General features: G+C 32.2%; 2 protein-coding genes across 2 annotated transcripts in view; one reads left to right on the forward strand and one right to left on the reverse strand.

Annotated features, from left to right (window-relative positions):
- LOC148273066 (membrane-bound alkaline phosphatase-like) overlaps positions 1–27724 on the reverse strand; it is a 58165-nt gene that overhangs the window by 11396 nt on the left and 19045 nt on the right. The window contains exons 3-4 of the mRNA XM_088239192.1: positions 16486–16678; positions 13916–14085 (exon numbers count right to left, since the gene is read on the reverse strand). Coding sequence (XP_088095318.1) covers positions 13916–14085; positions 16486–16678 — 363 coding nt within the window. The remainder of the gene's footprint in view (positions 1–13915; positions 14086–16485; positions 16679–27724) is intronic.
- Positions 122–27674, forward strand: LOC148273067 (uncharacterized). Its single transcript, XM_088239191.1, has 3 exons — positions 122–407; positions 16501–16695; positions 22306–27674. The coding sequence occupies exon 3, from the start codon at positions 22389–22391 to the stop codon at positions 25557–25559; it is 3171 nt and encodes a 1056-aa protein (XP_088095317.1). The 5' UTR covers positions 122–407; positions 16501–16695; positions 22306–22388; the 3' UTR covers positions 25560–27674.

The following is a 27724-nucleotide window of genomic DNA, read 5'->3' on the forward strand; positions in this document are numbered from 1 at the left end:
TTCAAAAAAAAATTTAGAGGCGTCCTTCTTTTTTATGGCGACAGAATAGATTTCGGGAGATTTTAGCTGAAGAGTTGGCAACCCTGGTTATAACAACTCTTATTTTTATACCGCGACTGCTGATTTCATTGCCATGAACTGTCGTTGTCAGTTGTTGCTATGAGCGAGGCGGAGCGAGGCGCATATTTTACACTAGACGCGAGTAATTTTCGCGAATTTTTATTATTTTAACGCGACAAAAATAAAACGAAATATTCACTGGGCGTGGCTTCCTTTGCTTGTTTACTTTTCTGTTCCGTCGCAGCGCTGCGGAGAATGTGCAATTAATAAATACATTAATTCAATTAAATCAGTTTGGAAAAGAGGAAACAAATTGAAGATCAACAGTTGTTTATGTATGCTAAAATGTAAGTTCGTTGTCTTTTTATACTGAATTTATCCTAATAATTTACTAATTACTCAAATTTAAATGAAATTACGCCGGTTACATGCAATTCATATACATTTTCCACCGAACTTAATTGTTGAAATGATGACATAAATACATATAACATGTAAAAACGACCGGTTTACTTATATATTTATTTACGGATATTGTACATTTAAAAAATTCATAGAGATAAATATAACCATATAAGAACAGTAAAAACATTCAAGAACAGCGAGACAAGATCTGGACTATTAATTTAGTGCTCGTTTAAACCGTTGTAAACTTAAACCAAAAAATACAATTTCTTGAGATTTTGTTTGCCGATTCAAATTGCTTGGGCAGATAACGTTAAAATAATTATTTTTCAACTATGTACAATATCAAAAAACATAGTAGATTATATTGAATTTATTTTATAACGATACAAAATCTGTTTTATGAACATATGTACTTATTTAAGCATGTGAACTGGCTCAACTATACCTCGTTTGAGGTTAGGTTTTTACTCATACTTTGAATAAAATTCCGCCGGTTATATGCAATTCATGTAATTTTCCCCTGAACTTAAGTGTTTAAATGATAACATAAATATGTAAAAACGACTAGTTTACTTATCTATTTATTTACGGATATTGTCCATTTAAACAATTCATAGATATAAATATAACAATATAAGAACAGTTAAAAACAATCAAAAACATCGAGACAAGATCTGGACTATTAATTTAGTGCTCGTTTAAATCGTTGTAAACTTAAACCAAAAAAGACCATTACTTGAGATTTCGTTTGCCGATTCAAATTGCTTGGCAGATAACGTTAAAACAATTTATATTTAACTATGTACAGTATCAGAAAACGTAGTAGATAATGTTAAATTATTTTATAACGATACAAAATCTGTTTTGTGAACATGTGTACATATTTAAACATGTGATCCGGTTCTACTATACCTCGTTTGAGGTTAGGTTTTTATTCTTTACTTATGACGTATATCGCTGGCTTAACCTGCAGCTGTTTTTTATACTGCGCCATTTTTTCATGTTCTTAGTCAGAACTATTAGTTTTAAACGTTTCCTATCACTAAGTATACTTCGTCAGTAATAAAATGTTAGTTAAAAAAATTTACAAAGATTAGAAAAAAATAAAATAATAATAATAATAATTTTAAAAATCAACAATGTTTGAGTATGCCCAAATGCTTGTAGACTGACTGGATTTCCTCCTTAGGGAGTTATTCATATAAAAATTTATTTCAATAAAGATGGAAAACATTTTTGGGTGGAGTTTGGAAGTCTAGGCATTTACAGGGCTTACGACCTGCATTTGGACATACTCAAACATTGTTGAATTAACTACCTGGTAAAAGAAGTATAAAAAATGGAAAATAGTTTTCAGGCGTTGCCTAGTAGGTGATTTGGTTAAGCCGGATGAATCTCACCCTCGTGATAAAGGTTTCAGCTCTTTTATTTCACAAAAGTCAACAGATAAAAGAGTTGAGGAAACGTGGATATTCAAACATGGGCAGAATGGTAAATATTCCAAAGTGTGTAAAGTGGCCACTTAAACAAGCCAATGACAGGTCATAAGCCCTGTAAATGCCTAGACTTCCATATGACCTTCTCAAAAATGTTTTCCCTCTCTGTTGAAATAAATTAAAATTTAAAAAATCAATCAAACAAACCGTCACGCCGTTACCCTGTAATGGTAGGCAGTGAGGTTAGAACGCACATCACTCTATATTTTGAGGTTCAGTGCCGCTATACGGCGTTTATTGGCAAAATAAAAAAGTAAATACATGCAATAAAAAATAAAACAAAATAATTATTTGACATCGAATTGAATCGCAAGAAAATAATCATAGCAGCTTCACTAGATTCAAAAATACTTGTTCTAAAGCTACATTTATAATATACGAATTGAACCCGGCAATGCTTTGCTATTGCTTTTATAAGAAAAATTGCATGGAAGATGGGATTGGAAAGAGGAGACTATTCATATTCTGATATGGAGAGGTTTTTAAGCATATCAAGTCTTGAAAAACGCAGATGCATTGCAGATATAATCTGCATGTATAAAATTATGAACTGTCTCATTGATGCCCCTGAAATTTTGCAAAAGATTCTTTTTAACGTTCCCACCCGTAGACTAAGAAATAATGAAATGCTTTTCCTCGGTCACTACAGGACCAATTATGGTGCACAGTCGCCTTTGCCCAGAATGATCAGGCGGGTGAACGATCATCAAGATCTTGATTATTATGGTGTAAGGATGTCTTTCTTTACAAATCAGCTAAAGAATCTGTATAGTTAGCCTATGCTTTTTACTTAATCTAAAAAATCTATCATCTGTCTTTGCTGCTTATTTCTGTTCCTTATATTTTTTTATTCCTTTGTAAAAATTTCTTTTAATTGTAATGTTTATAATGGACTTTGTCCGTAAATAAATAAATAAATAAATAAATAAATAAATAAATTGCTAGTTTAAAATATATATGTACTATATATACGAGTATACACTATAAGAATATATTATAATAAAAACTATAGGTCTCCATTGTAATAAAAATAAAGAAATAACAAAAATATAATACCAAAAACGTTTGTGAACAAGTTAAAAAATTCAAAACAATGATATGAAAAAATAAAATATATGATAAAAAAGTAAATAAAATTAATATATATTTTTTTAAATTAGCAACTAACAGTTCAAATTCCAAAAACTAAAAAAAAAAAAAAACCTAAGTAAAGAAAATTACAGATATAAAAATAATAAATAAATAAACATTGAATATTGAAGATTTAACGCCGCATTAAATTATTATTTCTAGGACCTCATCCTGCTGACTTGTTTTGATTCTGAAGAGCCACTGTTTAAGTTCAGTCGGGATTTTTTTTTTTTAATGAGTAATTTCTTGAGGTATGTTATTGTAGCATACATATCTCGCTTCCTCTACATTCATACATCTTCTCATGAACGCGCGCCGATTATTCCGACTTTTAAAATATCCATCTTCAAGTGTTTGTTGGATTTGGTCACGCCATGTCTCTCTCAGTCTTCCTCTATTTCTGCATCCGTCAACATTCGCATTGTAAACATTTTTAGCCGCTCTTTCGCTGTGCATTCGCGCTGCGCGTCCAAACCAACGCAGAGCTCCTTCGGTCATCTGAGCCTTACATAATGTACGGATCTCAAAATTTGTGCATCTATCGTGCATAGTTTTACCGCACATTCTTCTGAGAGATCGCATTTTGACAGCAGTAAGCCCACTTTTATCCCTGTTTTTCCAAGTCAATACTTCGCTTCCACGCATCAGGGTCGGGACCAGGACTCCGTTGTGAACTGCTAATTTTGCGTCTTGCGACAAACATTTATTTGCACAAGCTAAAATATCTACCAGCTGAACATTCTGACCGCTCCTAGTCTGAGTGGGTGTCAGATACAAAAATAAAGTAAATCTAATGGATATTAGAACAGAGACGGTATATGGCGCTTTGTTTTTGGTGTTTACCTTGTGAAAAGCATTTTACACATACAATTTACTTATACATTTAAAAAGCTTGCACCAGGTGATTCGGTTTTATATTAAATAAAATAAATTGAAGCACTATTTTTGCGATTTTTCACGTTTAATTATATGGCGAAGTTTGTGTAAAATCACTAAAATTAATTTTATATGCCTACCTGGTTGCCTAAGAACCGGCTTGAGAATTCTTCCCTCAAGTCTTAAAACAAACTAACGCTTCTTCATCTTCTTCAATGGTACTACAGCCCACACGTAACCCTGGTGGGGTGGCGATTATAATTTTGCGTGGGTATTATTTGAATCGTTGATCTGTGTTAATTTTTTGCGGGAAAATAAAAGATGCGTTGCGTGGAGATGGAAACGTGGGAAATAACAGTGTGCGGCCAAACAAACTTTAGCGGACAAAAATCCTACCTTTAGGAAGACAGGAAAGCGAATCAGGGACAGGAATCCGGATGATATCTCCAAATCCTAGCTTCTGGGTAATTTTTTGGTGAATACGTCACTTTTACTATAATTATTTGCAAAATAAAAAGCTGAATGTGGCGAAGCGGCGGTCAGATGATGTAAATATGTTCAGATGCGGGCAGATAAAATTATGAACATGCGGTAGTTGGCAGATATTATCTATTATTCAAGTACATCTAATGTGTAACATTCACCATTTTGCCTATGTCAGGTCCAAACCAGCCAATGACAGGTCATAAGCCCTGTAAATGCCTTGACGTCCATATTCCCTTATTTAAGGTATTCTCCATCCCTGTTGTAATTTGTTAATCTTAATGACTCCAGAGGGGTTGAAATCTAGTCTTTTGTCTACGAACATTTGAACAAACTCAAATATTGTAATGTTCGTAGACAAAAGACTAGATTTCACCCCCCCTGGAGTCATTAAGATTAACAAATTACAATAGGGATGGAGAATACCTTAAATAAGGGAATATGGACGTCAAGGCATTTACAGGGCTTATGACCTGTCATTGGCTGGTTTGGACCTGACATAGGCAAAATGGTGAATGTTACACAGTATGTAAAGTGGCCACTTAAACCAGCCAATGACAGGTCATAAGCCCTGTAAATGCCTTGACGTCCATATTCTCTTATTTAAGGTATTCTCCATCCCTGTTGTAATTTGTTCAGTAAAAAACATGTTTAAAAACCCAATAAAATGAGTATTAAAAACAAAATACATGCTTAGAAACATAATAAAAGAAATGTTTTTAAAAAAACAAATGCATAGCAAAAACCGTATTTAAAAAAAACGTAGTAAAATACGTAAATCAGTGTTAAAGGTAATGAGGATCTCCAAAAATACAATCAAGAAAAAAAAATTATATATTTTTTTGAAATTTGGGATGCATCCTTATTTATTTCGTCTTCTCTCGCCTCGGTCTACCGACTTTTCTTGTGTCTCCTGGGTGCCCATCTAAGCCACTGGCACCCGCGATGATAGCACTCTCTGTACATGATGTTTACAGAGAGCCTAGGAGCTTTATAGATGTTGTATAGCTCATAGTTAGATCTAATTCTTCAGGTTTTTCCATCATTCACGGGACCCAGGATTTTACGCAACACTCTCTTCTCAAAGGTGTATAGCTTCTCAGCAGACTCTGCTGTTAGAGTTCACGTCTCATACCCGTACGAAACCACAGTTCTGATGATAGTCTTGTACAGGTTGATTTTTGTATAGTAATACTAAATGTTTTAAATTAAGATTTAATTGGTGAGCCAACTAATAAATTCTTTAAAAAAAATAACTAACCAACTAACAAACACATAAAATGAAATACGGCTGTGGTCGCGTGGCTAGTGTCGCGGACTCACGGATCAGAGGTTCGGAGTTCGAACCCTACTCTACCCCAACATGATTTACTTTTTCTAATAGTGAGTTATTTACAACTCAACAATGTTTGAGTATCTCCAAATGCTTGCAGACTGGCTGAATTTCTTCCCTAGGGAGTTATTCAAATTCAATATTTTTTTTTTAAAGTTTTATTCATTTTAACAAATAAGTTACATACATAATTGTATTTTTGTTATAAGTAAGTACATAGTTTAATAATAATTAAAAAATAAAATATATTTATACACTTAAGTTTCACTTGCTGTTTAATAATTTTTTGACTATTTTTTTTAATGAAATTAGGTTTTTTTCTTCAGGATTTTTAGCTGGTATTAAATTGTACAGTTTTGGTACGACACTACCCATTGTTCTGTCACCATAGTAGTTTTTCTGTCGTGGTACCATCAGCTGCTGTGCCGATACTTGTCGGGTCATGATCTAGTGGTTTATTTTGGATTTGAAATTGCAATCGAGGAAATGATCTGTCACTATCTTATATTGACACTGTTTGTATATTGGCAAAACGTTAACAAAATCAAATAATATGTTATTGTTGTCTTTTGGCTCATTCTTTATTTTTACAGGTACGATTGAACACCTCCATTTTCTTAAATTATTATTTTAAATGGCAACGCCTAAAAACTACTTAAAAAAATGTACTTCTATTTAATCATTTGTTTTAGTATACAAGTAAATACATGTAAATATTTATACAATATTTTTTATTCATTCAAAATTGTTTACAAAATTTAATTTAATAACTTTACATTTCTAAATCTATTGCAACGGAGAAGAAAAATATTTTCGAATTAGTAGGTGAGTTAGAAGGAGAAGACCCCTGCTAAGGCAGACTAACATATATGTTTATTTATATATCGCCATATACATACACACACACGTGTGCGCCCTTATAAACATTCGTACACATACACACATACATACATGCACATACACACATATACATGCATATATACATACATATAAATAAAAGTACATTAGAGCCATTAATAAAAGCCCAAAAAGCCTTACTAAGAGTAGCCAGCAAAAAGCCTTACCAATATTCTACAGACAGACTTTTTACAGAATTTCCAGTACTAGACATAAGACAAATATACATCAAGACAATTTTAAGACATTTCCATCAAAATCCTGACAGACATAATGACGGACAACAAATTTACTACACTAGGCAAAGACAAAAGACAATACTTCTGCTCCCAAAGAAAAAAACAAATTACGGACAAAGGCATTATACTTTTCTGGCCCCTAAGCTATACAACTTTTTAAGCAAGGACATATTGGCGAACAAAATGAAAAACAATATTTTCAAAGCTAGAGTACATAAATGGATTGCTAAAAAGACTAGACAGGAAGCTGAGGAATATGTTTCATATATAAGAATGTAATTATAGTTTCTTGAAAATCCTTTTTCGTTTTATTGATGTAGATATGTTTTAATTTTTTTTTATTTTTTATTTCTTTTAAATTTTTACACAACTGATGTGAAATTATGTACAATTATGTATAAATAAAAAATACACTGACACTCCGGAACGTGCCTGTGGGCCAGTGGAGTGGCTATATCCATAAAAAAAAATATATATTCAATGGACCTACCTATTGTATGGACATTTTTGTTAACTATGTATTTGTATTGTATTTTATATTGGATTAAATAAATAAAATAAAAAATATACATGCATATAAACACACACATATATATAAACACCCTTACATACAAATACATACATATATATATTTATGTTTATAAATTTTATCCTTCTAGTCATTGTATTGTATAGTGTTTAAATTGACGTGGATTATATTAATATTAATATTTATTTATCTATTTATTTATTGATTTACACGCCCGATGGGCTTTTACATATTTTAGAAATTACATTTAAGTGCAGCAGTGAAACATAAGTATGTAAGTTTGGTAAAAGTAAAAGATAACATAAGAAAAGCTAAAAGATACAATAATAAGTAAAAATCAGGAAATGTACCAACATAGGTATATGGTACATAGAAAAATATTTTAAAAATTTACATATGAAAACATACACGCATACATATACATACATATAAGTTTATACATTATTAAAGAGATACATGAGAAAAAGAAATAGTAAATAAAGAAAAATATTAAGAAATTTTACATAAATTAATTTATAACCTTTTGAATACTTAACCTATATTTATATAAAGACAGACAAAATATATCAACTTCACCATACTCGTTACCTAGCCGGTGTAGTCTAGGTATTGGTGAATTGTAATAATAATTGTGACTGCCAGGAGATTCAAAAAATAACGTTAGCTGCCGAGTATTTCGAAGAGGTACTTTCAAGCTGATAACACTAGTTAATTCCGGGACGTCCAATACGCCATTCGCCATTTTATATAAATTTAATAAGTCATTTATAATTCTTCTTTTACATAGAGTTGACATATTTAGTGTACATAATAAATTATCATAATCAATATTTTCAGCGGGTATATTAAGTTTGTAATTGATGAATCTAAGGAATTTACGTTGTACTCTTTCTAACTTTAAAATATGAACATTGTAATAAGGTGACCAAATTGTTGAATTGAATTCTAAATTACTTCTAACCAAGGCAGTAAATAGCACTTTGAGGGTGGTGATGGAATTAAAATCCTTTATAGTTCGCTGCAAATATCCGAGACATTTCATTGCCTTATTAGTGATGGTATCAATGTGAGGAATAAATGTCAATTTTTCGTCAAAAACTATCCCCAAATCCTTTATTTGTGTAACTCTTCCCAGATTGATATTATTAATGTTGTAATCGAATATTATGGGTTTTTTACTTCTTGTAAATGATATTACACAACACTTGTCGACATTTAAATAAAGTTCATTTTTCTGGCACCAGTTGTACAGCCTTACCAAATTAGACTGAAGAACTCCACAATCGGTATCAGAGGTAACAGTTTTTGAAATTTTAAGATTGTCGGCAAAGAGAAGAATGTCTACTTTCTCAAATATCGACACAATGTCATTAACAAACAAAGAAAACAGTACTGGTAAAAACAGTAAAACAGTACAGTACCTTGCAATGTAGTTTAATGAGGTTTCGGTTTCTTTTCTTTCTAACTTAATAAGCCACTGAAACATCTATTTTCCTTCAATTATTCCAAGTTATAAACAACTCTATATTTTTTCACTATAATGGCGCACAAGGCACTGCGATTTCAAAACCTGTGTGGACTATTTCATACGATGGTCAAAACCCCCACCGCAGGCACGATAAAATTTCATAGGGAAGATTGATTTTTATTGTATTATCTTCATCATTTTATTTATTTTTGTGGAGCATGTCGACATCACCAGACGCCTCCAGAAGACTCCATCGCTAGTCAGCACTCTCGCCTTCTTCACGTTTATCCCGAGTCCCTAAGTTTCAGTCAAAAGATCGTCATCGAATGCCTTTTAAAACGGTAGGAGCTCGCAGGTGTGAAGAAGCGGTAATGGAATTGAATTATTATTTTTATTATTTTTACTCATTAATACTAAATTCACCCTTGATAAAGCATTACTACTACCCATTCTAGATTCCGCTGATGTTTCTATGACTGATTAAAGCTGTGAGCAACTCGATAAACTTGAACGACTTCAGAATACATGCATAAGGTACATTTTTGGTCTTAGGAAATATGACCACATTTCTGATTATTGTAGGCAACTAAAATGGCTCAAAATTAGACAGCGGAGAGACTACCACTCCTTCTCACTTATGTTCAATGTACTTCATAGTCCTAACGCTCCTATATACCTGCGTGAAAAATTTCAACGCTTATCAGTTCATGGTTTACCTCTTCGTTCTAATTCTCAAAGCACTCTCCTTATACCCATCCACAATTCCTCTTTCTTCTCTAACTCATATAGTGTACATGCGGCTCGACTGCGGAATCATCTCCCATCCACCATCAAAGATGTTACTACATATCTCTGTTCAAATCACGTCTGAAGAAACATCTCCTTTCTCTTCCTTAATCTGTCCTCCTTTTCTCTTTCCTCTTTTTTCCTTTTTCCCATTGAGTAATAGTTTTTATTTAAGGTAATTTATAAACAAATAGGTTTATTTCTATTTTTATATATCTTAAGATTTTGATTATTTATTTTCTATTGAATATGTTCTGTAACTTATTCAATAGAATAACATTATGTACAAAAAGCTAAAAAAATATGGAACTCAATGCATTTACAGGGCTCATGACCTGTCGTTGGTTGATTTAAGTGGCCGCTTTACACACTGCGTTACATTCACCATTCGGCCTATGTTTATTATACTTTTTATTTTTTTTAATATTTTATTCACACTCTTTATCAAAATATTATTCCATGTTCACTTTGCCCAGCTAACAAGGGTACATACCCCGTTCCAAGCTAGGTAATTACATTTTAATATATTATAATAGTTAACAAATTTATATAGAGCACAGACAAACTTAATATAAACTTATTCGGATACACATTTTGATTCATTTACATACAGACATACACATATATACACACATATATACACATGTACATACACACACACGTACATACACCCATGCGCATACACACACATATTCATAAAAACATAGACAATTTATTTATGCGAAACTTCATGGTTGTCATCTATAATTATAATTTTTTTTAATTTTTAAAAATTAACTTTTTTTTAACTCTTCCATCCGTTGACTTTGGTGAAGTAAATATCTAAAACCTTCATCATGTGGGTGAGATTCATCGGGCTGAACCAATTCACCTACTAAGCAATGCCTGAAAACATTTTTTTAATTTTTATACTTCTTTTACCAGTAGTTCATTCAACAATGTTTTGAGTATGTTCAATTTTTTGCAGACAGGCTGGATTTCCTCCCTAGGCAGTTATTTAGATCTAAATCTTTACATTAATAATTACTATTTTTTATGGTTACTTTTTGTAAATAGTTATGCTGTGTCTCTCCAAAAAAGAGAATTAGCTCTTGTGCTTAAAGAAGAACGTAATAAAAAATTTAGATTTACCCGTGGCTTAGCTCACATGGTATTATGTAGAAATTAATTCGGTAATTAATTAATTTTGTGACCTATTAAAAAGATTTTTCGTTTATCAATGATACTTTTTATTGAGACCTCAAGATTCTTGCCTATGTTCTTTAAAAATTTAAACGGATTCAAACAAAGTTCATTTCAAAGGGTAATTATTCCCATTTTGAAATAGAGCAATCTCTTAATCTATCTTCATTGGAGAAACGTAGAACTGAGATGGACCTTATATGCATTTTCAAAATACTTAATGCCATAAGTGATGTCCGATCTCTGTTGAAATCGATTACTTTTCATGTTCCCAATCATGTTACCAGAAGTCAAAATCTGCTACTTATCAATCTTCTAAAAGCAACTTTTCTTTTTATGCCCCAATGTACAGAATGTGTAGATTAGTCGATTGATCACACGACTTAGAATTCTTCGGGATAGATCTTCCGGCTTTTCGTAGATCTCTTCGCGACTAAAACAGTGTGGGATGAAGTAGGATTGGCATAGTTAAGCTCGAAGTCTTATGTGTTTCGTTTTTATGAAAATATTGAATACCATTATTGTATTGCCCTAGTTTGTCTTTGCTACGTAGTTTTATGTTATTTTTGTTCAGTTTCTTGTATTCATGTTTCTTCATGTAGTTGTAATTGGCTTAGGCCGTATATATGATAAATAAAAAATAAAATAAAATAAAATGAACAAAACATGAATCGTGACGTATAGAAGGCGTGGTCAGTGAAATAACCGTTTTCACAGGAATCAAACATAAATTTAAAAGTATTTTTTATGATACTGTTAACTAAAAAAATATCACTTTTACTTGACAGTATATCATCGGCCCTTATTTCGTTTAAAATGTAAAAAAAAAATATTTCCCTACTGAAGTTGTCAAATTATTTTTTTTTTTTAATTCGTATGTCTGATTAAATTGGTTTTTAGGCTAAATATTACTAAAAAAGGCTAAATATTATTATTGTAAATGAGACTCAGCTTCAGTTTGTAGCAGAGAGCTGAGCCGTTAAATATATCAAGATCGCACATCTTCTCAAATTTGGCAAAATAACTTATCGCTCTTCCTAATAGAGAATTCTGAACTGCTCTGGGCTGGTATTCCAAACGAAATTATAGCGCGGTATAGCGCGTTTTACGTACTAAATACGCATTATAGCGCGCTGTTGACGCGTTCGGAATACCTTGAATTTGTCGTTGCTCAGTAACGCAGTATGTCTAGTTCGACGAAGGAGAATATTAAAATTGATTTCGCCAGTAAATCGGCAAAGTCGATCCGATTATTATTTAAATTATAAATAAACATATTACAACAGAGATGAACATTTAAGAGAAGGTAATATAGAAGTCTAGGTATGTACAGGGCTTATGACCTGTCATTGGCTGGTTTAAGTGGCCACTTTACATGCCTAAACTTCTATATTACCTTCTCTTAAATGTTCATCTCTGTTGTAATATGTTAATGTTAACAGCTCCCCGGGGAGTGGAATCCAGTCCTTGTCTTCAAAAATTTAGACAAAATCAAAATATTGTTTATAAATAAACAATTGATCCGCAATTCATGTAAATAACTAGCTTTTTTTCAGTTTTTTTACATCCACTATTTTTTTAAATATCCGTTGGGCTAGGCTATAGAAACGTTTAATTTCAGAATATTTTTATTTTTTTAATTGCTTGGCATTCCGAAATTATTATGCAGTTTTTAATTTAACATGTTTAATGTCTTTAATTACGTGAAGAATTTATGTTTCTTCAAAAGAGACCTTTAGAAAATAATCTTATCAACATTTATTGCAACAAATGGAAAAAAAAATATTTTTGAGAAAGGAATATGAAAGGAAGAACTTACAGCATCTAACTTCCGTGGAAAAGTGGTTAAGACACTTGACCCACGCACGGTAGGTTCCGGATTCGATTCTCGTTTTGAATAATCAAAATCATAATTTAAAAACTCAAATCAAAAGACAGCAGATGATAGAGTTGAGGTAATGTAATATAAACAAAAGCAAAATGTTAAATGTTATAATGTGTAATTTGGTCACTTAAACCACCCAATGAAAAGTCATTAGCCCTGTAAATGCCTTTTCATGTTTTATTTTCAAAACTTTTTTTCTTCTCTGTTGGAAAAAACGTATATATTTTTAAAAATGTTGAAATTCGTACATTAGTAAGGCTGAGACAAGCATTATCGACAAAATCAAGAAAGGAGCTCTGCGCTGGTTTGGACATGTAGAACGAATGGACAGCGAAAGAACGGCAGAGAAAGGCTAAGAAAGACATGGCATGACTAAATCCAACAAATAATTGAAGATGAACATGTCAAAAGTCGGAATAATCGGCGCGCGTGCATGAGACGATGTATGAATGTAGAGGAAGCGAGATCTGAATGCAAAGATTGAGTGATGTGGCGTTCTATCCTCTCTGACGACCCTTACGGAGAAACGGCGTAATGGTTTGTTGTTGTTAAAAAAGTTTTGATGAATTTTATAAAATTAAAAAATTGAAAAAGTGACGTGTTAAAAACGTTTGAAGCATAATTTAAACCGATAGAAAGTCTCATTGTTTTTAAAATGGCTTTGGGAGTGTAGAGGGAGTGCTTTTAGTTGTGATTTTTGTAATTTAAACGAACAAACCTTGATTGTATTTATTAAATCGGCATTCACATCGTAACTCGCGTTTCGCATTATATATGAAATAAATTATCTATTTTTTATGAATGTATGTATGTGTATACACATGGGTGTATGTATGTATGTATATGTGTGTTTATGTGTATATACATATGGGTGTGTATGTGTATGTATATGTATCAAAATGTGTATACGAGTAAGTTTATATTTTATTAGTCCATGCTTTCTATTAACTTGTAAACCATTCCATGTATTAAAATGTGATTTCCGAGCTTGGAACGGGGTTTGTACCCTTGTTAGCTGGGCAAAGTGAACAACAAATTATAATTATGATAATATGTATAAATAAATAAACAAACTCCTCATGACACATTATTTTTTTCTTTTTTTACGATGCATAAATATTTTTTGTTTTTCAATAACTTACCTTAAATTTATTTCCCGGATTTTTATAGATCAGTTGATGGGCCAGGTCATGACAGTCCTCTGGATCAACGTCATTATTCATGTCTGCGTCACTTTCCCACGACGACCAGCTGCTGCGCCCATATGCACTAGCCACCGAGGGCTGAGTAACACTACTCGTAGTGACAATCCCTGTTGAAAATAAACAATTTACAAACTAGATATGTACGGTGTATTATCTGTATATATTCATCTTATTAGCACCGTTGCCAATGCTAATTTTCCAAATTCCCCAAAAATCTAGATCAATTTACTTAAAAGGGAGAAAACAAAGTCCCGATTCCCCACAAATTCCCCACATAATAGGGTATTTTCATAAACTAGGGATATGAGTTTAAATGTATTGAGTATTTAAATATTTTTTTTATGATTGCATTTTACTATAAACATCTGAAACTAATGTTCTCATTTATAATTTCCTATTTAAAGTTTGAAAGAAATAAAACGCCACGTAACTGGCCAAAAGGTTGATGACGTCACGCGTGACTTATGGATTCTACGTTCACTCAAATCGTATACTGAGATCGTCTGCGGCGGGCGGCTAGCTGTTTATTTGCTTTTTATAGTTAAATTTCGTCTTTTCCTTCCCTTTTTTTTTGTTTCCATTTATAAACTTCCATAGCATTATAACTGACATTGGTTTTTTACAATGAAAATCCGATAACTTGCCCAAAATAGATATAATCATGATGGGTATTTTTTTATCATCCAATACAAACTTTTTAGGTTTCGAGTATAGAAATGTAAAGGCCGCTAAGTAAGGAAATAAAACATAATATTTGCTTCCAGAATGTATTCAGTTAAATAATTGTGTTATTTGCATGTCCTATGAATATATTGTTTCGCGTAAATTTAATGCAAAAGGACGAACGAAGAACGAAGTAACGTGACTTTGACACAACATAACCCATAAAATACCATTGCTTATAAACATCTCTGTTGCGCGAGTGCGTGTTGGAGTAATCAACGTCGGCTAGTAACATACACCATTCACCATTCGGCATGTTTGAACATCCGCTTCCTCAACTTTTATTGAGTGCGTTAGATTTATCTGGCCACTCAAACAAGCCAAAGGCAGACCATAAGCCCTGTAAATGCCTAGACTTCCATATTCCCCTTTAGAAAACATTTTCCCTATCTGTTGCAATAAATTGCGATCTTAAAATAAGAGTAAAATCCGGCCTACAAGCATTTGGAGATTCTAAAAGTATTTTTGAGTTAAGCCATGTCAATCCTCCTATATCTCTCGCCGTGCTTATGAAAAATATATCAAGGCTTTACTAACAGAATGTAATAATAACATTTAAAGCTTTTTTATTCTTTAATCTCATTATTTCTCCCTCAATTTTTTTATATTAGTTTTTAAACTTTATTCAAGCGTAGCATAAAATTTAAAATTTATATCTTGCACCTATATTGAAAAATATAAAGACTGTTGACTAGATGCATTAAAACGAAATTCAAATCCTGAAAAACTCCGTTGTGCGAAGCTTTGACACAACAAACCATCACGCCGTTTCCCCATGAGGGTAGGCAAAGAGGATAGAACTCCTTCCTCCACATTGATACATTTTCTCGTGTACGCGCGCTGATTATTCCGACTTTTGACATGTCCATCTTCAACTAGAATTCAAAAGAATTTTGGCTCGTTTGATATTCTTTCACAAATGAATATCTAACTGTATAGATTACCCATGATAGTCTTGCTCAGATAAACCTTAATGTACCTCGCCGTATCTTGCGTATTAATGCTGTGTTTGCTGTGGGAAATTATAAAACCAACATCAGATTATTTTCCCCTGTGCCGAGGATCCTCAGAACAGTGAACCAAATCTCATTAAACGGTACTGTTGATGTGTTTCTACAGCAAAGGCAAGCATTCAAGAAGCAAGCGGTTTTGTCACTCCTGAATCGCAATGACACACTTCCCATGTCCGCCTAGAATATGCCATAATTTCACCTTTTGTAAATTTAAATAGATCTTAAGATTGAACAATATTTTGAGTTTGACTAAATTTTTGTAGACAAGGACTGGATTCAACTCCCCGGGGAGCTGTTTATATTAACAGATTACAACAGAGATGAAGAACATTTAAGAGAAGTTGATATAGATGAAAGAATTGAAGGAATATAAATGTTCAAATATGGGCAGAATTGTGAATGTTACACAGTGTGTAAAGTGGCCACTTAAACCAGCCATTGACAGGTCATAAGCCCTGTAGATGCCTAGACTTCTATATTACCTTCTCTTAAATGTTGTTTATCTCTGTTGTAAAATGTTGATTTTAAGATTGTTTAGATTAAGTGTTATTATATAATATGTACTTATGAATGCCAATCTGTTAGGGCTTACATAAGCTTGTTGATTGGCTTAAAAAAAAGAATAAATAAAAAAAAAATATTTTGGATTTGTCTTTTTTTGGTCTTCCTCCATTTCTGCATCCGTCAAATTCGCATTGTAAATATTTTTAGCCGTTCTTTCGCTGTCCATTCGCTCTACATGTAATATTTAAATAATTGTTTTCAACTTACCCACTGATTTTCCAGCTTCCTGGGCCCATTCGACTATAGAGCCGAATCTTTCTCCTACGTCGTCAGGTATTCCACACCTCAGGGCCGCGCCCGTCCCGGGGGTCCCTACGACCCCGGCCCTGCCTTTGACACCCCTGAGGTACGCAGTCGCAGTACAGGCCTCGTCGCCAACTTGAGAATCAACGCAAAACGTCTGCAAAAACATTTCAAGTAAGATTAGTAATTATATTTTCATCGAGACGAAGAACTTTTTGAGAACGGAAATACGAATTAAAAAATACATCTAATATTTGAACCACTAACTTTGTGGTAACATTATAATTAAATGAACAAAATCTTTGTTTTTAACCACGCATTTTTTCATTTTTTCTATCGACAGGTTTATGATAATAAATAACCATATTGTCTTTAGTCCACTCCTGTTTAATTTTGAAGGGCGTAACCCTCTCACATTACGCTTCCCACCCTTACAAGACAAAAATATTTGATTTATTAGTTCCATACGCAACATAATATAAAAAAATGAAATAGGATAAAATTCTTTAGCTAATTCGAGGGTTGTGTAAAAAAAAAGTCACCAAATTCCTCCACGGACTGGCGGCGGACTTCTTTGAAGCTGGATTCCAAAAGTGGATTAGTCGTCAACAAAAATGCGTTGAAAAATCTGGTGATTATGTTGAAATATATCTAAGAAATTAAGCATTCCAATGATGTATTTTTTTAGTTCAAATGAAAAATGCCTTAAATCTGAAAAAAAATTATAACCTTATTTTTCGCACATTCCTCGTTTTATTAACATTTAAAGCATTAACTCTTGCAATAACTATGGTGAAGGTGTATAGTGGGTTTCGCATGTTAGTTTAATTGGAGTTCTAACGAAGAGACGGGTACGCCTCGAAACCGGTAGACATAAAAAAGTCGGTAAGTGGTTATATACAAATATTAAATAACGTTTAGTTCATTAGCCAAGTATACCCTGATAAAAAACCTTGTATAGCTTTGAAACCGGTCAGTAGAAAAAAAAAATAAGTGGTTAAAAACAAAGTTGTTTTATTTTATTTTATTTAAAAAAATTATATACAATCTGTTTGACATTCATCGTTCTGTGTACAACGACAGGCCATAAGCCCTGTAAATGTCTAGAATTTCGTATACCTCTCTCTTTACACACTCAATCTGATTTCTCGGCAAATGGTTAGAACTTATTTAGCACGTAGACAATATACTCCTGCGCAGGATACAATAGAGGGGATGTAAGAAGTTTTTTATTTTTTTAGGCATCAAAGTGAAAGGGGTCTTTAAAGTTGCATTTTGGATCACATTGAACGTAAAATATGTTTTTTTTTAAATCCATACTACTTTTGGCCCCCAACCGAAGTTTGAAGTTTATAACCGTCTGAATATTTTATTAATTGTCTATATTGATAAAAATATTTATTTGTTCGTAAAGATATAACTTAATCAGAATACAAATTCGAACACGTTTTAAAACTACCGAAACGCAAAAAGTTTACACTCCGCAGAACTGATTCCATTGAGCGCCTGGCTAATATTGACAAAAACAATGGCTCTTTAAAACAGTGTTACCCATTTATTACAAAACAGGGTGCAACTCACGCCCCTAGATGCTTATTTGATAAGGTCTAATGCACATTTAAAAATTTTATTGGACTGATTTTCTTACTTAAATTTGAAATGACAGTCGGTTTAGAGCGAAAAATTGATTTTTTCGAAAAGTTTAAGCTCTGGTTGAGGGCTTTGTTTCGATATTTTTTGCAATTCGAATAATCCAAAAGGTAACTTTTTAGGCCTCTTTTATTTCAAAATTTGGATAAAAAAACGCCCCCTCTAACATACAATGCTGTCTAGGTTACAAGTTATAGAACAGTTTACACCCACGCTGTGCTTATGTGTTAGCGTGAGCAGGTATTCAGCAAGATATCGGTCCTTTAGAGCTGATTAACATCGACAGGGTTATCAAACTGTTATCATTTCTAATCTGAACACTACGATATCATTTTGTAAACAAACGCTAATCCGCAGTCCCAGAATTGCATTGATGTTGGCTTTAAATGGAGTCTAACTGTCAAAATACAGCTTGAATCTTCAAAATAATAATACCTTCTGATTTCACATTTTTTTACATTCAATACTTACATTAAAAAATATATGTACGGTTGATGTTCTACTTATAAAAGCATAATTTGATATGTTTTTTTTAAATTACTCATTATTTATTTATTTTTATTATATAGCTTGAATACTTTTTTTATATTTTCTTCTTTTTTACGGTACTAAATTTCACTGTGCTTATCCCAAAAATATAAAAACTGTTTTGCTTGGAAAGGGGCATTACACTTCAAATTATACTGAAACCACAAACATTATATCGAAATAGTATATAATAATAATAAAACCTGTCGCACCATGTTACATTTATAATTTTAATTAATTACTGTGTATTTGTTTTTTTATTTATCAATATACTTTCATAGATAGTACATGTTTTTTTATTCTAATACAAATCTACTTTTATACATCTAGTAAATGTTATAGCTGTAACTTTCCAAAGCGCTTGACTTACACTTTTATAGTTGTTATTTATTAATTAGAATTCATATAATTTTTAATATACGAGTACATGTGGAAAAAAAACTAATAGGATTTAAAAGGAAAAATAGAAAATAATAATACATTCATAATAATTCAAATTGAATGGATTTTTTACACTTGTTCAAAAAAAATATTTAAATTTAATTTGAATGTTTTTATTGGTATATTAGTTTTAATCACCGAATAGATTAATATATCTGTGGTTTTAATGGTTTTCAGTTTATTCGGAAGATTATTGCAATTTTTGACACCTTTGAAAACAAACTATTTTGACCATGACTTAGAATTTAAAGATTTTAATATTGGTTTGGTATCTGAGTGATATGTTCATCTCAAATTCTTTTATTTTATTTTCTTTATCAATTTGTATAGTGAAATTCTTTTTACTGCATGAACTTTAAATAGTTTATAAGAAATTCCTGAATTTGATGTTGAGGTTTTATTTGAAATTACTCTAATAACTAATCGTTATACTATTTCAAGAGAGTTTAGTATATTTGAATATGCACCACCCCATCCAACAATACCATATTGTAACATAGATTATACAATTGAGTAATATACGGTTTTTAGATTATTTGTTTTAAAAATATTTCTTAATCTAATAAATATGTTTATACATTTTCTAATACGTTTAACTCATTCCTAATAAATATATCAATTTAAACCAATCGACTGATTATTTAATTAATCCTTATGGAATGCTTCAAATAGTTCAAAAATATCAAAACAACATGAGTTACAGACTGTGAACAACATAATATTAAAAAAAAAAAGAGAAATAGTTATTATCTCAGAAAGACAAGAGACAAGAGACAGGACATCATTACCCTGTCTGTCGGTAAGTTTCATCTTTTAAAAAGAGGGCTAATAGGCTCTTTTGGATAAATTTTTATGAAAATAAAACTTTGTTATCAGTGTTACACAATTTTATTATTTTACAAGAAGACAACTATAGTTTCGGGAGAGCACTCCTTCCATCGACGGGTGATATAAAACTAATATAATAAACACAGAATATTGTTCACAATGTCATAGAATCTAAACAAAAAATAAACAAATTAATCAGTGAAACTTAGAGCAGGGGGTTTTTTTTCATTATCTAAGGTGTTGGCATATGAATGGATGGTTATCTAAAGTACAGATATGAAAACATGGACAGAACATTAGACGTAGACGGAAAACAAAACTCGGCTTTTCAAAAAAAAATTAATTGTTATTGCGTAATTGTTAAAAAAAAAATTGTACTCCCATGAATTATAACAAACTCATTTTAGGACGGTAAAATATTTACATAAAGGTATATGGAAATAAGCAACATTATGTACATAAAACTGAAATAACATAAGTCTAGTATGTACTTCAGAGAAATTAAATCAAAACAAAATAATAAACATTAACATAAAGTAAGAAATATCTGAGGTAAAACAAGAACTTAAAACTAAATTTCACCTTCAACGTACCTTCTCAGTAGTATTTTATAAAATTTATATTGTCGTAGGACAAAAAAAGTCGTCTGCATAATCAGAGTATAAATACATTTTTTAAAATACTTTTTTGCAAAATAACATTGCAAAAATCACTGTTTTGTGTCAAATGTACTTTTAAAATTATTGATAATTAAAATTTTAAAAATATCACTATTATACATGAAGGCACTCCGCCTCCATATCAACCCTCCTCCATTTTGGGGATACGAGGTATAATTTCCCCTCTAAGACGAAAATACGAAGAATAGACTTAAGTATGAACAGAATTGCTATATTTGCTTAGGAAAAAAAATCTCTATAAAATACACTTATTCATGGTGCAATCAGTTAGGTGATACCATTGTTAGTTTTTTAAATAAAAATTGCTAACTAAAACCGTGTCATGCCACCCATTTTCCCCTATCATATTGCATATTCGGCATACGCCATTCGGATGTAGGATTGACAAAGGAAGAGGCATAGCGTCTTCTGAAAACGTTTGGTGGTGTCCACCAGTCGCGTGCACAGAGTTTTAAACTAGGATAGGCAGTAGAAAAAAAAACTACGTTTTATTTTAGTAATATATCTTACCAAACAGTTTTCTTCACTCGCACATTAGTTTGAATAACTAAATTGTTAACTTGTAGTTATTGTTGAAATTACCAAAGCCACATCGAATATCCAAATAAATGCTAAATTTATGTTATATATTACAAGCCAATATTGAATACCTGAAGTGGCCCATAACTTTGTTTACAATTTTAAAAGAATAAAGTCCGTTTTTTAACTTATTACGCGCCTTTCTTTTGTTAAATATTATGCTTTTGTAACATCATCGTAAAAACTGCCAAAACGCTTTAAATCCAAAATAAATGCATTGATTAAACACACATTTCCGTCACTATCACAAGTTTCACAAAACTCCATTTCAATTTTTTTATTGACAAAACAAACATGGACTCTATTCTCAAATGTAAAAAAGAAATAAATTTAAGGTTATTTACCTGACATTTGATATTTGACTGTCTTTTGTAAAATAATAATTGAAAAAAACGCTAGATGTCAGTAACGTGTTCGTTTTTTCGTTTTAAAACAATTTCTAAAACAAGCACTGCCTAAAAACTAACCCATACATGCGTAATTACAACTGAAAAATAACCCATTCACACACGCATTGATCATGTACACAACACTAATACATGAAAACAAATAGGCATATTTAGTTCGTGCCTCTGCCGTTAGCAGCGCGCCGACCGAAACGAAATACGACTTAACCGAAATACATTTGCCGCATTTTCCAAATTTCACAAATAGTAAATCGTATATTTTACACTGTTTTATGTTATTGTTTTTATAAAATTCTAGTAGGGTAGGCACTGCTTATGTGCTTATATGGAACGCACGCCACTGGTGTCCACATATTCAACTAAGAAGCGAACGTGGAAAATATTGGCTATGGAGATTTAATTCAATATAAATTATGTTTGATCTAATCCTATATCGGACCCTTAAACTGTTATCTACGGGGGCATAATTTAAGATTCATAAATTAGGGTTTAAGTTTGTATTTTAATTTTAAATGCCTTTTACTAATAAGTTTAAAAAAGAGAAAACTGTCAACGATGAAAACTGTCATAGATTTCAGCAACTACAAAAATGTAGTTTTTAATAATCAGAACTTACCGATCAACCGAATGTGTTCTTACCGTGGTTTAATCTATTTTTTTCTTCATTTCAGATAAACGTCTATTAGCTGTTGGATAAGACTACAGTTTTGTTAATTCAAAATTCCCCTTGAGCCTAATCTAGATCTATATTTTTATGATAAACTGTACAATGGAAAGGAAAAAAATTGAAAAATCTAACGAGTCCGTGAATGAAGAGGATTCAATTATCAAAACGCGTTTATACTTTTTTGTGCAGCAATTTAAAGAAATTTTCACAGACAAAATGAAAGAATACAACGACGAAGCAATGGGCAAGAAACAGAAAAAGGGTAAAATCGCTCAATATGCCGGTCCAGGAGCTGGTTTGTTATTGGGAAATGTGGGAAAAGTTATTATTGGTCAAATAACAAATTACGCCAGCAATATAGATCACAAAAAGAAAGCCAAAGTAATTGTCAGTATTCTTTGTGAAGCAGAATTAGATTTGAATAATATTTTAATTCGTGTCGGGTTCTCTATTTTCCGATGTTTTGAGTACCAATTTAGAGAAGTAAATGACAAAGGAGGTTGGAAAATTGGTGTAAGAGAAATCGCTCAAGATGCAGTAGACAGAATTATGAATGGTATCGAAGAATACGTTACTAACAATGGAGATCAAAACGTTGGTACAAATTCTAATGAAAAATTTTTGGAAAGTTTAATAACTCAGAGTTTTATAAAAGGAAAATCTAAGGGATACATTGGAACTACTATCCCCAAACGAACTGTTATCTTTAAAAATTCAGATTGCTCAGTATCTAAAATGTATGAAAAAGTGGGATTGGTCATTTTAAATGAGAAATATAAACCCATTAAATTTTATACGAAAAAGAATGAAACTAGCGACACTCAGATATTTGGATATCGACTACTTTTCGACACTGAAAAAAACGATCCGTTGATTCTCTCCAGCCTTTTGGAAGATTATAATGAATTTAAAGAAAAAAACTTCCAATTTGAGTATGAATTACGAGACAACGATCTGATGAATATTAAAGAAAAATTGTTGGAATCGGATAAAGAAGTAAAAAAAAAAATTGAAGAGGTTCAAAAGTCTTTAAAAGATATGCAAGAAAACCAAGACAAAGTCTTAAAAAATCAGATGGAAATTAAGGAAAGGTTAGAAAAAATGGATGGTGTTGCGAGATATAAAGCATTTGCTAACATCTGGTACGATATGAATGATAAACTGACATCCAAATACTTCACTGGTAGAGAGAGTTTCTTAAAAACTATTGAAAATGATATAAAGTCCAGTATAGTTGTAATCAGTGGATTAAGCGGAGTAGGTAAGAGCGAAGTAGCAATTAGGTTCACTCGCTCTCAATTCACCCAAAACGATAGCGTTGTTTGGATAAACGCAAAATTTTATAATTCAGCCAAATTGTCGTTTCACAACCTTTACAAAAAAGTTGGATTCAAATTAAAAGATAATGATGGAGAAGAAAAATCAATCAAAACTATTGTTGAAGACATTTACGAATACTTTTTAAAGGGAGAGAGAGTGATTTTTATTTTTGATAACGCGAAAAGATATTCAGATATAGAAGACTTTTTACCAATTGGTCAGCCATCAAACGCAAATGTACCTTTAATTTTAATAACGTCAATACATTCGGAATGGAAAAATAGTAAAGTTGAGATAACAGTCCACAAGCTTTCAGATTTCGAAGATGACGAAGCCAAGGAGTATATATGTGATCGATTGAAAATAGAAGATGTAAAAAATACTCAAGTTGAGACCATAATAAGAAAAGTATACAACTTTCCTCTCGCATTAAAACAAGTAGCCGATTTAATTGTTCATGAATTAGAATCTCTTAAAAATGTTGAATCAAATTTAACCATAGCGGAATACTTAAAGAAATTCGACAAAAAATCAGAAGATCTTCTTAAACTAAAGTCGTATATGTCTCTTGAAAATGATAATAACCGAAAAACTATTTACACAACCATGCGGTGTCTCCTTGATAATGTAAAGATGAATACAAATTTTGGATTTCTGGCGATAAAAATGTTAAACATTATGGCATACTTGTCTTTAAGTATACCATCAAAAACTTTTTTGTTTTTTATAAAAGAAGATTTAGTGTTGGGAAATATTATTCAACTCCTCAAAATTCAGTCGATCGTAAAATTTGTTGATAAAGAATTGCAAGTTCATGGTCTCATCCAAGAAGTTATAAGATTAGACCTTCAGGAAGAACAAAAGGAAGAAAACGTTTTAAATGACTCTTTGGAACTATTAAACGATTATCACGACTGTGAAAATTATCACATTCATACCACTTCAATATGGAAATATGCGTATAAATACGATGCTTTGATCAACAAATTTTTAATTAATATAACCCACTGTCCTTTCAAAACGAATTTCTTTCATTTGATAATTAGTTTTAGTTCATTAAAAGTGATTCGTGAAATTATCAATCGAATAGAAATTTTGAAACCATCCAAATTAAAGACAATCATCAATTCTAGGGATAAACATAAAGCCACATCGTTGCATAGAGCTGCTGAAAGGGGCGATAAAGAATTAGTTATAATTTTACTAAACAAACAGGCAAAACACAATTTGAAGAATACTTTTGGTTTCACTCCACTGCATCTTTCTTCTAAAAACGGCCACTTGGACGTAGTTAAAATCTTGCTGAGAACTCACAGTATCGAGGCAAAGACAGAATACAAGTTCACATGCTTGCATCTTGCAGCTAGGAACGGATTTCTAGAAGAAGTCCGGTTTTTGTTAAAAAATGGAGCCGACGTTAACGCTTTGACGAACCACAAATTCACAGCATTGCATTTTGCAACGCAGAGAAATTATTTCGATGTTGCCAAAACTTTGTTAGAATTTTCTGCAAACCCTAATGCAAAAACAAACTATAAAGTAACACCTTTACACATTGCGGCCCAACACGGTCATATGAACATAGTTCGGGCTTTAGTAGATAGAAGAGCTGAACTTAATACAAAAGACAAAACAAATTTTACTGCTCTACATTTTGCTGCCTTAAACAACAACGTTGAAGTTGTAAAGTATTTAATAGCTAAAAATGCTGATTTAGAAATCAATTCTTTGAAAGGAAAGACTGCGTTACACATTGCAGTTCAAGTTGGCAATTATGACATTGTAAAATCACTTTTAAGCCAAGAAAACGCAAGTGCTCTCAGTGGTCAATTAAATATGGCAATCAATTTAGCTACAGAAAATGGACATCTGGAAATCGCTAAATTTATCCAAGATCATGTGAATACAAATTACAATAATTGTGATATAGCAAAATAATTAACCAAACCATTTTTTGTTTGTTTACCTAGCTTTCTAACAAGATTTTCTTGAGTTTGACCATAAGCATTCAGATGTATTTTTATTAGATCTTCCACTGACAAATAGCCACGTTATTATTGTTACAGATGTCAGGAAAACTCAGCGGCTCTTCCTGGGGCCTTTAAAATAACTAGCCATAATAGAAACCTCGGTATACTGTAATGCAAAATACTACCTCCTCAATACAGACTTTATTTGCTACCTTCGGGGGTGGTCATTGTTATACCGATGCCAATAGAATTAGGGGTATTATTCGAATTTAATAAAAATATCGCCGCGTCATAATAATAGTTCATAATAATATTTTCTTTGTCCTGCGCATGTTTCTTACCTCGCGGTCTGCATCCTAATGCGGTCGGGTGACAGATAGAACGGCGCGCTATCTCTCTCGCGACGGGATTGGTCAGTTAACTCCCGCCAGCCATTGGCCGGCTGGCGTAAGACACGCATATTTTTTGTGTATAAAAGGCTGCAGCGCCATTTTATAAATCAGTCTCATTCTACTGTTTGTGTTTGAATCATCTCCCGCTCTACCCTCCACCGATACCGACTACTCAACAAGACTTTCGCCTGCCCTTGGATTCGACTACTGGACTCATTGATCGCGACCACGGCGCTTTCTTTTAGAATTAAAAGTCCTTTTCAGGATTAAGAGTCAATTCGGCTTTTCGCTGCCAAGGAAACCAGTGTGTGCTTCGCCCTTCGGTTCCCGCTGCCAGTGAAAACCAGTGTGTGCCTCGTTTTTCGGCTTCCGCTACCTTCCAACCAGTGGAAGGGACGACCTAGTGAAAGTGGTGGACCTGCTAACTCGCCGGTAGCGAGTCAGCTACATTGACCTTACCAACCCCTTCTCATATAATAAATTATTACTTGTACTGTATTAAGCTAGTCATTTGCGGGACATTTTGCCAGACTAATAAACCAAAGATGGACTTAAAGAGTAGACGAGTAGAGACTGCGTGAAGTCAAAAGAAGTAGAGGAAAATACGACATTGATTGCATCAAAAGGAATTCCAGTAAAAGAAATTTGTGTTTATAATAGCATCTTGCCAATCTTGACAACTATGTACTTTTAAGAGTAATAAGGCGCCAGATGGCATTTCGCTGTATTGCATAAAACAAAAGCGTTTCAAATTATTGGTTAAGTTGTCATTCATTCGTTAAAGATTCGAATCAATCAAAGATTGGTTCCAAAATGATCGAATCAATTGATCCTATCACTCGATCATTTTTAGATTGAATCGTAAAATAAACTGTAGTGTCGCGTGTCATTCGTTCGTTTGAAAAGATAGGTTCCAAAAATGCGAGTCAATTGGTTATATCACTTTGTACTGTGTATGGAAAGATTGAATCACTAACGGAGTTGTGCTAAAAAGCTGGACCGATTTTAATATTTACTAGATCCATCATGACAGCAAGGTGATCCACGATCTGTCGCTCTTAGTAGCGAAGAAACTAGTCTTAGAATGAAGTTGGAATTTTTTACAGGTAGCCTTTCTAAAAATTGAATACTCCATACTAAACTTTTTGTCTAGCTTTAATACATATGTTTTCTTATTCACTGTCTCGCTTATCACTTGCCATAGTAGTCCGTAGATCAAAGTTTCAATCGATATCTATATTCGTTCTTTTTGAAAATCCAATCTTTTTGAGAATCCAATCGTTTTGAGAATCCAATATTTTCGAATAATTTATTCGATCATTCGATACTTGTAAATGATAGAATCATAATGATTCGATCGTTTACGAATGACACAAGCTTAGGTTTAACAACAAACGTGTAACGGACGGTTTCGGTTTGCGCTTGCAATTCTTGACCTGAGTGTCTACGGCCGATTGTTTTGTTGTAAACTAAAGCTAACTTCGTAATTGATAATCCTGGAATGATGTTTGTTCGTATGGGCTCTACAGATCTGCTCTTTTACCTCATTATTTTGTTTTATACAATATTTTACTTTACTTATTTTATACTTTTTATTTTTAGAAAGCCTAATTTGATTCGTATGAATCCTATTTGGACAAGATGTCATTTGTTAAGGACTGAATAAATTAATCTTAAATTATTAAGTTGAATACGGTTACCTGTCTACCTACTCACGAATTTTAAATCTTGACAATTTTCA

Source organism: Micrasema longulum, unplaced genomic scaffold (assembly GCF_059751315.1).
Source record: "Micrasema longulum isolate JH-2025_06_02 unplaced genomic scaffold, ASM5975131v1 h1tg002090l, whole genome shotgun sequence".
NCBI classification, from domain to species: Eukaryota; Metazoa; Arthropoda; class Insecta; order Trichoptera; family Brachycentridae; genus Micrasema; species Micrasema longulum.